Source organism: Sphaeramia orbicularis, chromosome 24 (assembly GCF_902148855.1).
Source record: "Sphaeramia orbicularis chromosome 24, fSphaOr1.1, whole genome shotgun sequence".
Lineage (NCBI taxonomy): Eukaryota > Metazoa > Chordata > Actinopteri > Kurtiformes > Apogonidae > Sphaeramia > Sphaeramia orbicularis.
The window spans coordinates 32,163,168-32,176,616 of record NC_043979.1 but is presented as its reverse complement, the minus strand read 5'-3'; the positions used below and the strand labels follow the sequence as shown (position 1 = coordinate 32,176,616).

General features: G+C 40.2%; 1 protein-coding gene across 2 annotated transcripts in view; it reads right to left on the bottom strand.

The window, feature by feature from the left end:
- Window positions 1-13,449, bottom strand: part of fut8b (fucosyltransferase 8b (alpha (1,6) fucosyltransferase)) — a 142,630-nt gene that overhangs the window by 31,059 nt on the left and 98,122 nt on the right. For both annotated transcript variants that reach the window (XM_030128776.1, XM_030128777.1), the window contains one exon: window positions 8,381-8,618. In XM_030128776.1, coding sequence (XP_029984636.1) covers window positions 8,381-8,618 — 238 coding nt within the window. The remainder of the gene's footprint in view (window positions 1-8,380; window positions 8,619-13,449) is intronic.

Genomic DNA, 13,449 nt, shown 5'->3' with positions numbered 1-13,449 from the left:
TTTTTCCCCTTTTCTTTTTTCTCTTGGAGGGCATGCATGTGTAAACCCAAGATCTAAGTAAAAAACAAGTTTGAGGCCTGTGTTCTGTCAGAGTAAAGTGGCTCCTCTAACCGCCACCGACAGGTCCTAATACAGCGGCGAGCAGCCTCCACAACACGCTTCCAAATAAATGGCATAATGAGTCATTAAAAGTGGCCTTTCACAGAGAGGGTACATAAAAAGCATGTTAAAAACAAGGACAGAAACAGAGGCTTCAATTTCTGTGTGTGCACGCTGGAGCATGGACTGAATATAAATTGGTGGAAGCATTAAATATTGAACAGAAAAAATATTCCCAGGCCTGTCTTTGCTTATATAACAGCATTGGCATGATTCACATAAGGGGGAATGGGCATGTTTTGAGGCCTGCACTTCTTGGCACAAATATACAGATATGCAGCATGTCTTCCTCCCACTGCTACTTAATTAGATCACAAAGCTCTTCTAAATTTCATCTCAACTCCAAAGCCTCTGCATACATTTCCTACATGCGTCATGACTTAAAGCATATAGGTCTGCACCAAAGCCGAGTTCCTGTATTGTATGTTAAATCCATGACATATACTGACCCTACTAAATATTTCATTCGATTAACACAGCTGTGAAATTGGAGAATTGAGAGTGACACCATCCAGACGCAAAATATAAACCCGCTCCATCCATTATACATTACAGCCTTGAGTTTATGAACTTGGAGAACTCTTGTTCCAGCCTTAACATGGCAGGGAACATTATGTTTCTCCTGCTTTTTCTCAGACTCACTCATAAAGCAGTAATATCTGTACAGGAAACCTCAAAGGAATACACTCTCTTTGGCAAATTAGCTCTTTGATCAACGAACCATTGTTCCACAAGAAGACTGGTTTTCCCTTTGTGTCTTTAGCATTTAATGTTAGCAGGCCTGTGAAATTGTGCTCAGCTCTCTTATGCTGTCCACTGAACGTAAGTTTATAATAACATAATGCACTAAAACTGCAGCATGCAACAGTGACCTGAGAAGACAATATGACTAGGTACCATGACTCAATTTGTTTGTTGGATATCTAGTTTCCTATGGAAGTAAATCTGTTTCATCAGATTTTGAATTATAAAAGCCACTGAATTTCTAGCACTGAATTTTTTTGCACTGAAATTAAGTATCTGATTTTTTTTGTCTCTCAATTTTGCTGTGTTCATAAATTTTGAATAAAAAAATTCAGATGCAAAAATTCAGATCACACATCTGGGACACCAAGGATAAGCAATGATTCTATCTCAAGTCGAACCGCCAGCCAGCCAATTGAGTTACATTAGGTTGGTCATGTGACACCGATGCAGGACGACAATCAGCGCAGATGTGTGATCTGAATTTTTTGCTTTGAATTTTGTGCATCTGAATTTTTTTTTATTCTAAATTTATGAACATAGTTGAATTCAGAGATGAAATATTAAAATATTTAACTTCAGTGCTGAAAAACATTCAGATACTTAATTTCAGTGCAAAAAAACATTCAGATACTTCATTTCAGTGCAAAAAAAATAAATAAATCAGATACTTAATTTCAGTGCAAAAAAAATTCAGATGCTTAATTTCAGTGAAAAAAAAATCAGATACTTAATTTCAGTGCTAAAAAAATTCAGATACTTCATTTCAGAGCAAAAAAATTCAGTGCTAGAAATTCAACAGCTTTTATAATTCAAAATCTGATGAGACAGACTTATTTCCATAGTTTCCTAAATTCTTAAAAAAAATATGTAAAAAGAGTATACAGCAGGCACTGAACCCCAGGCTCATAATATTTGTTTACTTTTTCTGATAGTGCTCAACTTGGAAAGAAATTTAAATTACACTTGAGTCCAGACCTGAGAATCGTGTGTAAAATGCTATGCATTTTTGCACTTCTGACATCGAGCTTATCTAGACTTTAAAAATGACCTGAATGAAACAAACTATCTATATATTTTCATAAGAAGCCAATTTATTGTAATCATTTCACTTATCTTTCACAGCCTGTCTAGGTGTTCCTGTAAGACCCAAAACACTTGATCTAAACTGTGTTTGTTTTTGTTTGTTTTCAAGGTTCTGTACTTTTGTCTCTGTGGCAAAGCGAATCATAAAGTGGTGTCCTATATTTCTGCATATCTGTCTTAATAAGGACCTCTATGATGTTTCCCATTTACAAGAGGGAAATACGCAGGTCCCATAATGACTTTATTGCTATCTTTGATTTTTTTCCCCAAGCTATATGTTTTCCTGACTGAATTACCCTGTCACAGATGCATATACAATGCATTCTCTTTATGTCTATAAATGTCTTATACCCTAAGGGAAACATTTACAGAAAGTGGGCTAAGCGCACGCAGATATATTTGTGATGTGAGGTGCGACAAAGATTAGTCTGGATGGGCTGCTGTGTGAAAATAGTAAATTTTCCGATGAAAACAAGCAAACAAATTGATAGATTCAGATTTTTTTGCTGCCCGGCTCATGCTCAGCCATGATCATTTCAAGGTGTTTATACTGAAGGCTGTGAAGATTTGCCAACCCTAAACCATAAGACTAGAATTACAACAATGTGAAAAGCCTGAGGTTTGCAAGATGTTAGCATTCACTGCATTCAAATTTTGTATATTTACCAGAGTAAGCAAACATTCCACATAATTAGTGAGATACTAAATGTATATCTTCTCATTAATCCAAGCCTTTTGCATTGCTTTGCGATCCAGTGCCCTGAGGAATGTTGCCTGCACTGTTAACTAAACAGGCATGACCACGAGTGTAGCCAAGTACCCAACAGGCTTACATTAGCTATGCCTAGCTAGTTAGCCAGCTTGGCCAACAAAAAAAAAAAAACACTGCCTCTGCAAATTGCAAGACTTTATAAGGGCCAAAAGGCATGAAGACAGCAGTGACGTTTCTAGTGCAAGGAGTCTGATGGCATATATGGATCTATAGGAGGCCGTCTGTAAGACAGACACCGGAGAAAGACATTAGATAGTGGAAAAGGACACATGAAAGGCAGGAGAATAAGAGAGGGAATGCGCTGGGAGAGCAGGAGATAAGAAGGGAGAGCCCAGGAGAGCACAAGTCAAATGAAGCGATAGGAGAAAAATGAAGAGCTGAAAGGACGCAGCAATGAGCACACGAAAAAGCAATGAGAAAGAAAGTGATAGAGAGGGGAAGAGAGGCTGGCAGAGTCTTGTAGCAAAACCACCAAATCATCACAGCTCCTGTCAAAGGCAAACGCATTTACACTGTAGAACGGTCTATTAATCAGAGTAAATTACAATTGTTATTCATGTCTCCATGCACTCTGATTCAGAAATGATTTTGCTATATTAACATCAGTGGAAAGCTTCATCACTTCAAAACAAGTATGTTGATCTTGGACTGGAAGCGTGCTCGTATAATGGGGTTCACGGATAGAAACAGCAGGACACCTGAACATGGCATTTGTTAGTTCATGTCTACAGCTCAGGTCTAATAACACAAACAGATAAAAATACATTCAGACAGGCTGTTCCTCCCAGTGATAAGCCTCAGGGCTTCCCTTATTACACCTGTAAGAACAGAAGTCCCACAGCAGGACTAATGAGTCTTTGGGGGAACCCTCTCCAAGACCCCACAAAGACATTTTTACAGCGCTAAGAACTATTGCATTCAACTCACGTCATGACATCACACAAGCCATTTATAAGCACACGTCCCGCTATATTGATGTGCAGAAGACCCTTCATTAGTCTGCCTTTCTTAGTTGACAGTGAACCAAAGAACACCGCATAATACTGCCTCAGTAGTCGCTTTTCCCTTGACCCTCAAATTGCGCAAATATAACTTGCACATAAAAATTTACCTAATGGAAAAATGACAATTTCACCAAAAGGTTCATTTTTCGATTAAAAGTTTCTGTGCTGACAAGAGGCGGTTTTTCAGGCGTAGCGCAAATGGTATATCATGCAGAACTGCAATGGAAAGACTTTTTTTCGCAACTAAAGTCAGGTGAATTAAAAAACCCAATGTTGATGTACGTTACAACAAGCAAAGAAGAAACCTGTTGCGGTATGTGTGGACACACCAGGAAACCCAATCATTTTTTAATTTAGTACGAGATAGAGGGTTAATATATAATAATAATGAATATATCTGTAAACCAACACCATATTTACGTTTGTCGCCATGTTTATGGAATGACTTCTCGTCATCTTGCAATAATAAATTAACAAATCATCGCATTTGTGATTTAATGGAACAACTGACATTATGCACATCTGTTTTTTTGACATTTAGTAAATATCGGTAAAGTTTTACACATATGTCCAATGGAAACGCGACTAGTGTGTGACTTAAGACCAGGGGTCTCAAACTCATTTTCTTTCTAGGGCCACATTCAGCCCGGTTTAATCTCAAGTGGGCTGGACCAGTATAATAATAACATAATAACCTATAGATAATGACAACTCCAAATTTTTGTCTTTGTTTTAGTGCAAAAAAAACCCCATTAAATTATGAAAATACTTACTTTTATAAACTACCCAAACAAACAAGATGTGAATAACCTGAAAAAACTGAAATTTCTTAAGAAAAATAAGTGCAATTTTAACATTATGCATCAACATCTCATTTGTACATGTGCATTATGGATCGGATCTACAAAGACACTAAAAACAGGCAGAAAACTGTTAAAATTGTGCTTAATTTTCTTTAGACATTTCAGGTTGTTCATATTTGTTCAAGTTATTCACATTTTAATGTTACACGATAGTTTGTAAATGTAAATATTTTCTGCAGTAACACAGACAAAAATTTGAAGATGTCATTATTTATAGGCATAGTGTAATATTTTTTTTCACATCAAACCAAGAAGAAAATACTGAGTCATTATTTTTTGTTGGTTATTATGCTATTATTTTACTTTAGATCAAATTGGTCTGTATGTGGAACCTGAACTAAAATGAGTTCGTCTTTGCAAATTCATGCCACGGGCCGGATTGGAACCTTTGGCGGGCCGCATTTGGCTCCATGTTTGAGACCCCTGCTTAAGACAGCATGTTAGTGTTCTGAAATCAGCTGCATTAAACAATAGTGCTGTCTAGTGTGACATGTATCATATGTATGTTGGAAACAGAAGCACTGCTGCTGCTTCCAGAACAATAATTGAAGGTGATTTCATCCTCAGCTCAAAGAGGAAGTATCTCCAGAACCTTGCTGCTTCTCTAATTCATCAATAGTCTTTGACAATAGTGTGTTGGTTTGTGTAGAATAGCTGCTAAGTGTTTGCTCATAGATTTTTAAATTTCCGAGTCCCAGGAAACACCTACGTAACACAATGCCAGCTCCCCTTTATACACAGTTGTCGATTCAGCTCTATGACTACCTCTGTTGCTGCCTTCAAGGTGGAACAACAATGCCCTCAGTTCTGTGTTCATACCTTTTCTACAGAGCGGTAAGGTTACATTCCTGCCTTGAAAATGCTGTGTAATGCTGGGGCTATAGAGATGACCGTGTTGTTGTTAAGGAAATCACCCTGGTCAGCTCTGTAAAAGAAGTCTTTGGACTAGGAGTTTGTTTCCAAGAGACACAGCCATATCTGGTTGTTACTAGTGCTGCACTTCCACCTACAGATCTTTGAAAAGTACAAGGTGCAAACATGATAACTCGATCACATACAGTAAGTTTACAGCGTTGCATGGTCAGACTCAGACTATACTCCAACCTTTGTTTCAGTGGTGGAGGAAGATCTGGCTCAATCCATTATCATTCTGTGCCTTGTTTGTATTTCTTTAAACCAATTACAATCATCTCGGTGCTAAGCCAAGATGTACAATGGCAACACACAGATAACAGAAAAGGATGAGACTGCCAAACACTCAGTTAATGGCAGCCCTATTCCAAGAGATTACTTCCAGTGAGTGAGACTACCTCATAAGGTATGAGACGACAGGGCATCTACCCCACTACTCATTTGGCTTGAACATGACTAAGCAGGCTACTGGCTTTTCTACCAGTTCCCTACTCAGTTCCTTTCCATACGGCCCACAGATCTACAATCATTTGACCACATTAAAGCGGTCATATTTTGCTAAACCAAATTTTATTATCGTACTTTCCAGTCTATAAGTCGCTACTTTTTTCCACACATTGTGAACCCGCGGCTCTAAAATGATGCGGCTAATTTATGCTTTCTGGGCTAACGATCGATCCGGCTGATGAAGAAGGAAATAGAGCTGCTGCACGTAAGCTTGGCATCAGTGAATCGATGGTGAGATGTTGGAGACGTGGTGGGTGCGGCTTATAGTCCGAAAAGTACCGTAGTCTTCGGTACATTTATTTGTGTATTTGGACCGTAATAGTTCAAAAAGTTTTAATTTGAACCCTCCAGGTGCTGCAAAGTTATCTTTATGTTCATTCCAGAAAAAATCAAGTGGATTTCTACAACCCGTTTCAATTCCTGCTTAATTTGTTTTGCTTTATAACTAGTTACGTCACCACATTTGCAGATACAAGGTCAACACTTCCGACGAACATTTCTCCAGGTGTGCCATAATTGTTTAGCAGCAGCAGCAGTTGTAGTACAAACTGAAACTGAAAAACTGATTACCGTACTTTCCGGACTATGGGCCACACCTGACTATAAGCTGCACCCACCCCGTCTCCAACATCTCACCATCGATTCATTGATGCTAAGCTTACATGTAGCAGCGGTTGTAGTAAAAATTGAAAATATGTCCAAACTTCGAGCCAGTTACCTAAAATGTTCAGTTGTTGGTTGTATTAACAAACACAAGTGGCTGAACGGCACAGAAAGCACGGTCAACAACCTGGAGGGGTTGGGGCATGATGTGGTTCATTTGAGTTTAAAGGGCCAGCGCTCAAAACAACCTTCCTGGTGTCATTAGTCAGAAATAGGGCTGAAGATGGACCTGTAGAGTTGAATTAATGAAGAATTCAGACCCAAGCATAGTATTTACAGTTTATGTAGACCACAGGGAAATGGTTTAAAATGCATAATTCCATTTAAAAAAAGTTAAATATCATTCCTTTAAGAAAATTAAATACATAGTAGGAGGCCAAGTTTGACGGCTGTTTAGATGAATAGATGGTTGTACTTTATGTCACCTTTGGCAGATTAAAACACAAATAAAGGAAAATCTATGTTTCCATGAAGACTAGACGCAATTAATTCATGTTAAAATTAGATATAAAGGACTGTAGAGTACAAGTAGATTGTTGTCAGTCTGAAAGCTTCCTTTAATTCACTTTCTCATATCAGTTTCAAATGCATCACCGGCTTACTTCGAGAGCCTTTCCAGATAAATCCAAGGACAAGACAGCAACCAAGTAACTAGACCTTGGTGAATGGCTGCTGTAAAATACTTATTATCAACACCTCCGTAGGAATTACCTTCTGAAATCAAACTAATTAAAGAATAAAATTGTAGAATATAGAATAAAATCATTTACATAAAAGGTTAAGAGCTAGGTGAAAGCAAGCTAGAGCAAAATGCATTTTAGTCTACTGTACTATATGTTCTTCCCCATGTCTGTTTCATTGTATTTCTCTGTGGTGTATCATATGTTTATGAATGACAACTATTAATTCTGATTATGTAGGTAGTTGTGGGTGTAAAATCCCCCCCTGTAGGGACAATGGTAGCAAATTAGTACTGGTTACAACCTCGTTATGCGGCACAACTGACTCATGTTTGTCCTGAACCTACACTGCCCTAATTTAAAAAAGCTATTTTCACTTACAGGCATTAAATAAAAGACAATTTTCACATCCAACACTCCATTAAATATTGATGTCACAATTTGGAAAGTGTTTATGTTACATGATGCAAGCTGTTAAGTGTGGAAAGACTCTAGTTAGTCTGCAACACAACCTGGGACTGAAAGAGCGGAACAAAAAGTCTGTCCCAGCTAAAAACCGCATACATTTGGCATACGTGCAAAAAAGCGAGTCTGTCGCCTGCCTTACATGTGCTCTGACAAAAGATATTTATAGTGCGCAGGAAACAATTTCTCAAAACACTGCATGGAGACTATCAGACTCTAAAGAACAAACTTGCTGTAGGTCAGAGTAGTGGGTGGTTTACTGAAATGAAGTCACAGGATTTCTTGGCAGTGAACCTGCTGAAGAGTAACCTGCTGCTGCTACACTGGCTGCCAAAGTGCTTTAACTGAAATTGCATAGTCCTGCTTAGCTCGGGAATTCGCACTTTGTTTTTGCTGCCGCAGCACAAAAGAGCAATCTGGATAAACATTTTTTAGCTGTTTAACCCAAACATCCATTTCATTTAATTATTACAATGTTTTACATGTTAAAGAGTGTGTGTAGTTCATGATGATATGTGTCCCTACCTGACCAGTGTCCAGTCGTCGCCCCAGAGCGGTCGGTGCAGGTGTTACTGACTGGCAAAAAGACGGTCTCCCATCCACCCGGGGCGTAGCGCCAGTTGTGAGACTCCAAGATGAGCGTGCGCTGGGTGCCATATGCGATCATAAAGCAGTAGACGACATGGTGGAGCTGGCAGCCATAACCACAGCCCTTATTGATGTTACACACCAGCTTCCTCGCCTTACTGCAGTCTGGGGGGTTCTAGGAAGAGGAGGGGGGAGGAAACAGATACAGGAAAGAATGTTTCAACATTTCTTTATTGCTTGACCCTCATCTTGTATCTCTCAAAGCCCTGGTTTCTGAGTTGTAATAACACATTGCTGATATTGTTTTCTCTGCTGGCTCTCTCTGCCTCATACTCTACTTCGTTCTAATTTTCTGACACCTTTTCCAGGTTTGCCTTTCTCCATTTACCTTTTGTGAGTGTCTGTTATCTCTGCTTCTTACTCTGTACAGTCTCTGCAACTTGTTTTTTGGACATGCTGGCAAAAACTCATAATACCTACCGACAGACCAAAACTATCGATCAACTCATCAAAATACATTACTGGGGATGTTGCTGCAAATATATGCACTGTCTCTGACTGTAATTTAAATTGATATACATGTAAAAAATTACTAATTCTAAGATTTATTAAGTAAGGGAAAGACATTCGTAAGGATAATTGATTTAAGAAGAAAGACTGGGAACAAACATACTTATTTGCAAATGTACTAAGATTTGATAGGACTTCTTGAAATAACAAAATGAAAAGAAAGTGTGAAATTCACATTAAGTATGTGGTACAGAACTCATTCCAAGAATTGTATGAAGTCAAAAAAAGTAGCACTTCAATCTGTCTTTTACTGTTTTTCCTTTACTAATGAAACCGAAAAGATCTTAAAACCAAAGCTAAATGGTCAATAATAGTAAGAAAAATGACTTAAGATTTACAAAGTAAAAAGATAAACATTCTTCAAAGAATGGTAATAATCTTACACACAGTGTATTATTCTTAAAATAAGATCAATAAGACTTTGCGGCTAGACTCCAAGTTGTGGTTAGATAGGAGTTTCTGCAGCGCACATGCACTATTTAATCCTATTTCAGTAATATTTGCTAAAACTACAGTGCCCAGCTCTTTTAGGAAATCACTGAAAGTTTATCTTTGTGACCTGATTTTAATATCCGAGTCGTCAGCAGGAATGAATAAGCATAGGCCTAAGGGCCACAGACTGGGTGGAGAAGTCCAACAGTATTCATAGATGCATTGTTAGTTTTGGTCTATTCAAGGAATATTTTGGCAGTACCAAAAATATAGAATATCAGCAGCCAAATCCTCGAATATGTTTTCTTCTTTGATGTGTTTATTTTTTAGCACTGGTCTCACTTCCTTTCTTTTCCCCAATCACTTTCCCGATTCTCTCATTCTCATTATTTTTCACATGCTCTTTTTCTGCATCTTTCTCTTTCGTCGAACCCCCCCCTTCACCTTCTCTGATTGACTCCCAATCCCTCCAGTACGTCACTCTCATTCCTCATAAATTAGCCTCGGTGTCATACAAAGTCTGAAGAAGAATACCAAATGAGAGGTAAAGAGGAAAGAAACACGGATTTTGTGTTTTTTTGTACAAAAAAAAAAGCAATGGAAAGCAGCAGAGTGACACATGTTGTGCTGTCGATGAGTCGCTGGGTGGGTTGTGATTCGCTCGGCAGCCGGTCGGAGCGACTCCGCAATACTAGTGCCAACCAGCTTCCTAAACAGCAATTACCGGCTGATGGGAGTGTTTTCCTCATTAGGCTGCTGCAGCTGTGGATGGTTCATAGTAATCAGGCCACACGGCACCCACCGGCTAAGGCTGCCTATCACACACTAGCAGGAAACCAAGAGGAGGAGAAGGAAAGAAGAGGGAAGCGAAGAGGAAAAGAGAGGAGAGGGTAAGAAATGAGGGGAGATTTAATGAAATAGAGGGTATAGGGAGGAGAGTGGGAGGAGGAGGAGAGGAGGACAGGTGTGGAGAGGTCAGGAGGAAGAGGAGACAAGGAGAGGAGAGAAGGAGAGGGGAGGGGACAAGGAGAGGAGACGAGGAGAAGAGAGGAGACAAGGAGAGGAGAGAAGGAGAGGGGAGGGGACAAGGAGAGGAGACGAGGAGAAGAGAGGAGACAAGGAGAGGAGAGAAGGAGAGGGGAGGGGACAAGGAGAGGAGACGAGGAGAAGAGAGGAGACAAGGAGAGGAGACGACGAGAGGAGACGACGAGAGGAGATAATGAGAGGAGACAAGGAGAGGAAATGAGGAGAGGAGAGGAGACAAGGAGAGGAGATAATGGGAGGAGAGGAGACAAGGAGAGGAGATGAGGAGAAGAGAGGAGAGGAGACAAGGAGAGGAGATAATGAGAGGAGAGGAGACAAGGAGAGAAGATGAGGAGAAGAGAGGAGAAGAGACGAAAGGAGATGATGAGAGGAGATAACGAGAGGAGACAGCAAGAGGAGATAATGAGAGAAGAGGAGACAAGGACAGGAGATGAGGAGAAGAGAGGAGATCATGAGAGGAGAGGAGACAAGGAGAGGAGAGGACGAGAGGAGATTATGAGAGGAGAGGAGACAAGGAGAGGAGATGAGAGGAGAAAAGACAAGGAGAGGAGATGACAAGAGGAGATAATGAGAGGAGAGGAGATAAGGAGAGGAGAGGAGATGAGAGGAGAGGAGTGAAGGAGAGGGGAGAAGAGGAGAGAAAGAGAGGAGAGAAGGAGAGGGGAGGAGAGGAGACAAGGAGAGGAGGAGAAGAGAGGACAGGAGACAAGAAGAGGAGATAATGAGAGGAGAGGAGACAAGGAGAGGAGATGAGGAGAGGAGACAAGGAGAGGAGACGACAAGAGGAGACAAGCAGAGGAGCGAAGGAGAGGGGAGAAGGGGAGACAAGGAGAGGAGAGAAGGAGAGGGGAGGAGAGGAGAGGCGACAAGGAAAGGAGATGAGGAGAAAAGAGGAGAGGAGATGAGAGGACAGAAGGAGAGAAGATACGGAGATGAGAGGAGGAGAGGAGCGAAGGAGAGGGGGGAAGAGGAGACAAGGAGTGGAGAGGAGAGGAGGAGAGAAGAGGAGAGGATGAGAGGGGAGGAAAAGAGAGAAAGAGAGGGGAGGAGAGGAGACAAGGACAAGAGAGGAGAGGAGAGAAGGAGAAGAGACGACGAGAGGAGATAATGAGAGGAGAGGAGACAAGGAGAGGAGAGGAGATGAGGAGAGGAGATGAGGAGAGGAGATGAGGAGAGGAGATGAGGAGAGGCGAGCTGAGAACTGCTTACTCCTGTTTCTGTTCAATAACATGAACAGAGTACAGCAGCCATCGAGCCGACAGAACAAGCCACACAGGTATTTCTTGCGAGTTACACGCTGCCTGTTCACGTCTATCCCCACAGGTGTAAGCTAACTTAGAGTGCTAATAATCTACTATGGCACCCTGACAAAAGGCTTTACGAAAGGCTTGTTTTTTTCTCAGCAAAAGCTCAGCATTTGAGCCAGATGTCTGCGTACCGCTGTTGTGTGGCTTGCGATGCGGTGGCCACACTGTAAACTGAGCTGATAATGATGAGGACAGAATTAATCCGAAGTGCTAAGAGATTTGGTTCAAGGATAATGATAGCAGATGCCTGTACAAAAGCAGCCTCTGAGTACCGCTCTATACCATAGGTTAAGTACCTGTTAAAATGGTGTATTTTTTCAATGTGAAAAATAGAGGCAGCGGAAAGGTGCTTCAGTTCATAGAAACCTCAGTGGTGTCATTTATTTATGGACTATAACTAAGAACAAGTAGATACAGCATACAGTTCTACATGCCAGGTAATTATCCACAAATATGCCAGTGTAGGTGATAAAAGCAAGCTGTGCAGTGCTGAAGACGCTTTAAAACAACATTTTTGACTCTGTGCTACTGTTACTATGCCAAATGATTAACTGTAACATGATTATATTTCAAAAAAACAGACTGTACATCCACCTCATTAGAGCCTGTATTTGCCTCTGGGAGACCTTTTGAAGAAAAACACCTGTAGTGCACAGGTTGTGACACATTTTATGCATGCAGAAGCAACAGTATGTCATTTAGAAGTAAGGAATGAGAATTATATTGAAAATTATAATAACCCACATTTGATATTATTTATGGCCAGCATTGTTTGCCATTGCATTCATTTGCATTCTGTAATTGCCTTTCTGTAATAGTTCCCAGTTTTCTGCCAGAGTGTGCCTTTCCTTGACTGAATTCAAAGTGCAACAGGAAATACTGGATGTGCGTTTAGCTAGAATGCATGCGCTGCAGACCGCAGCTGTTCAACAGGTTCAGAGGTCAATACATGAGCTATTTCAAACATCAATCAACCTGTACTACAGTATAAAGTGCCTGTAGTGATCATGGATACAATGATCAACGGCTAACAGTAAATGGATCAAAAAGCCTGAGACAGAATCGATTCTGCACAAATGAAGTTTAAATAATTTACTTATACTCATCCAACACTTACGCTGTTATGTTTGAGAATATTCAAAGTAAAAAGCCTGATTTGTTTTGGATGCCTGATGAGGATTTGTTGAGTTTTTTATATTTTCATCAGGGTTTGTCTGTTTGTTTTTCTATTAGCAAGATAACTCAAAAAATTATGGAAGGATTTGGATGAAATTTTCAGGAAATGTTGATACTGGAGCAAGGAACAAATGATTAAATTTTGGTGGTGATGCATGTGTGCGGGGGGGGGGGGGGGGGGGGGGCACACTGATCTGCCTTGGTTGAGGTCTGTTCTCTCCGAGTGCTTTTCTAGTTTAAAAATGAAATACATAGTTTGGCAAGATTTTTGGGGAAGGCATGGAAAGTCAGACAAAGAACTGGATCCCGAACTAAAATGACCTTGTTTGATGTAATTGTTATTGGGTTGAGTATATGCTTTATATGTTGGTCATTTTCCTGTTTTATTTATTTATTTAACTTTTATTTAGTGGCGGCTGTGGCTCAGTTGGTAGAGCGGGTCATCCAATGACCAAAGGGTCGGTGGTTTGCATCCTG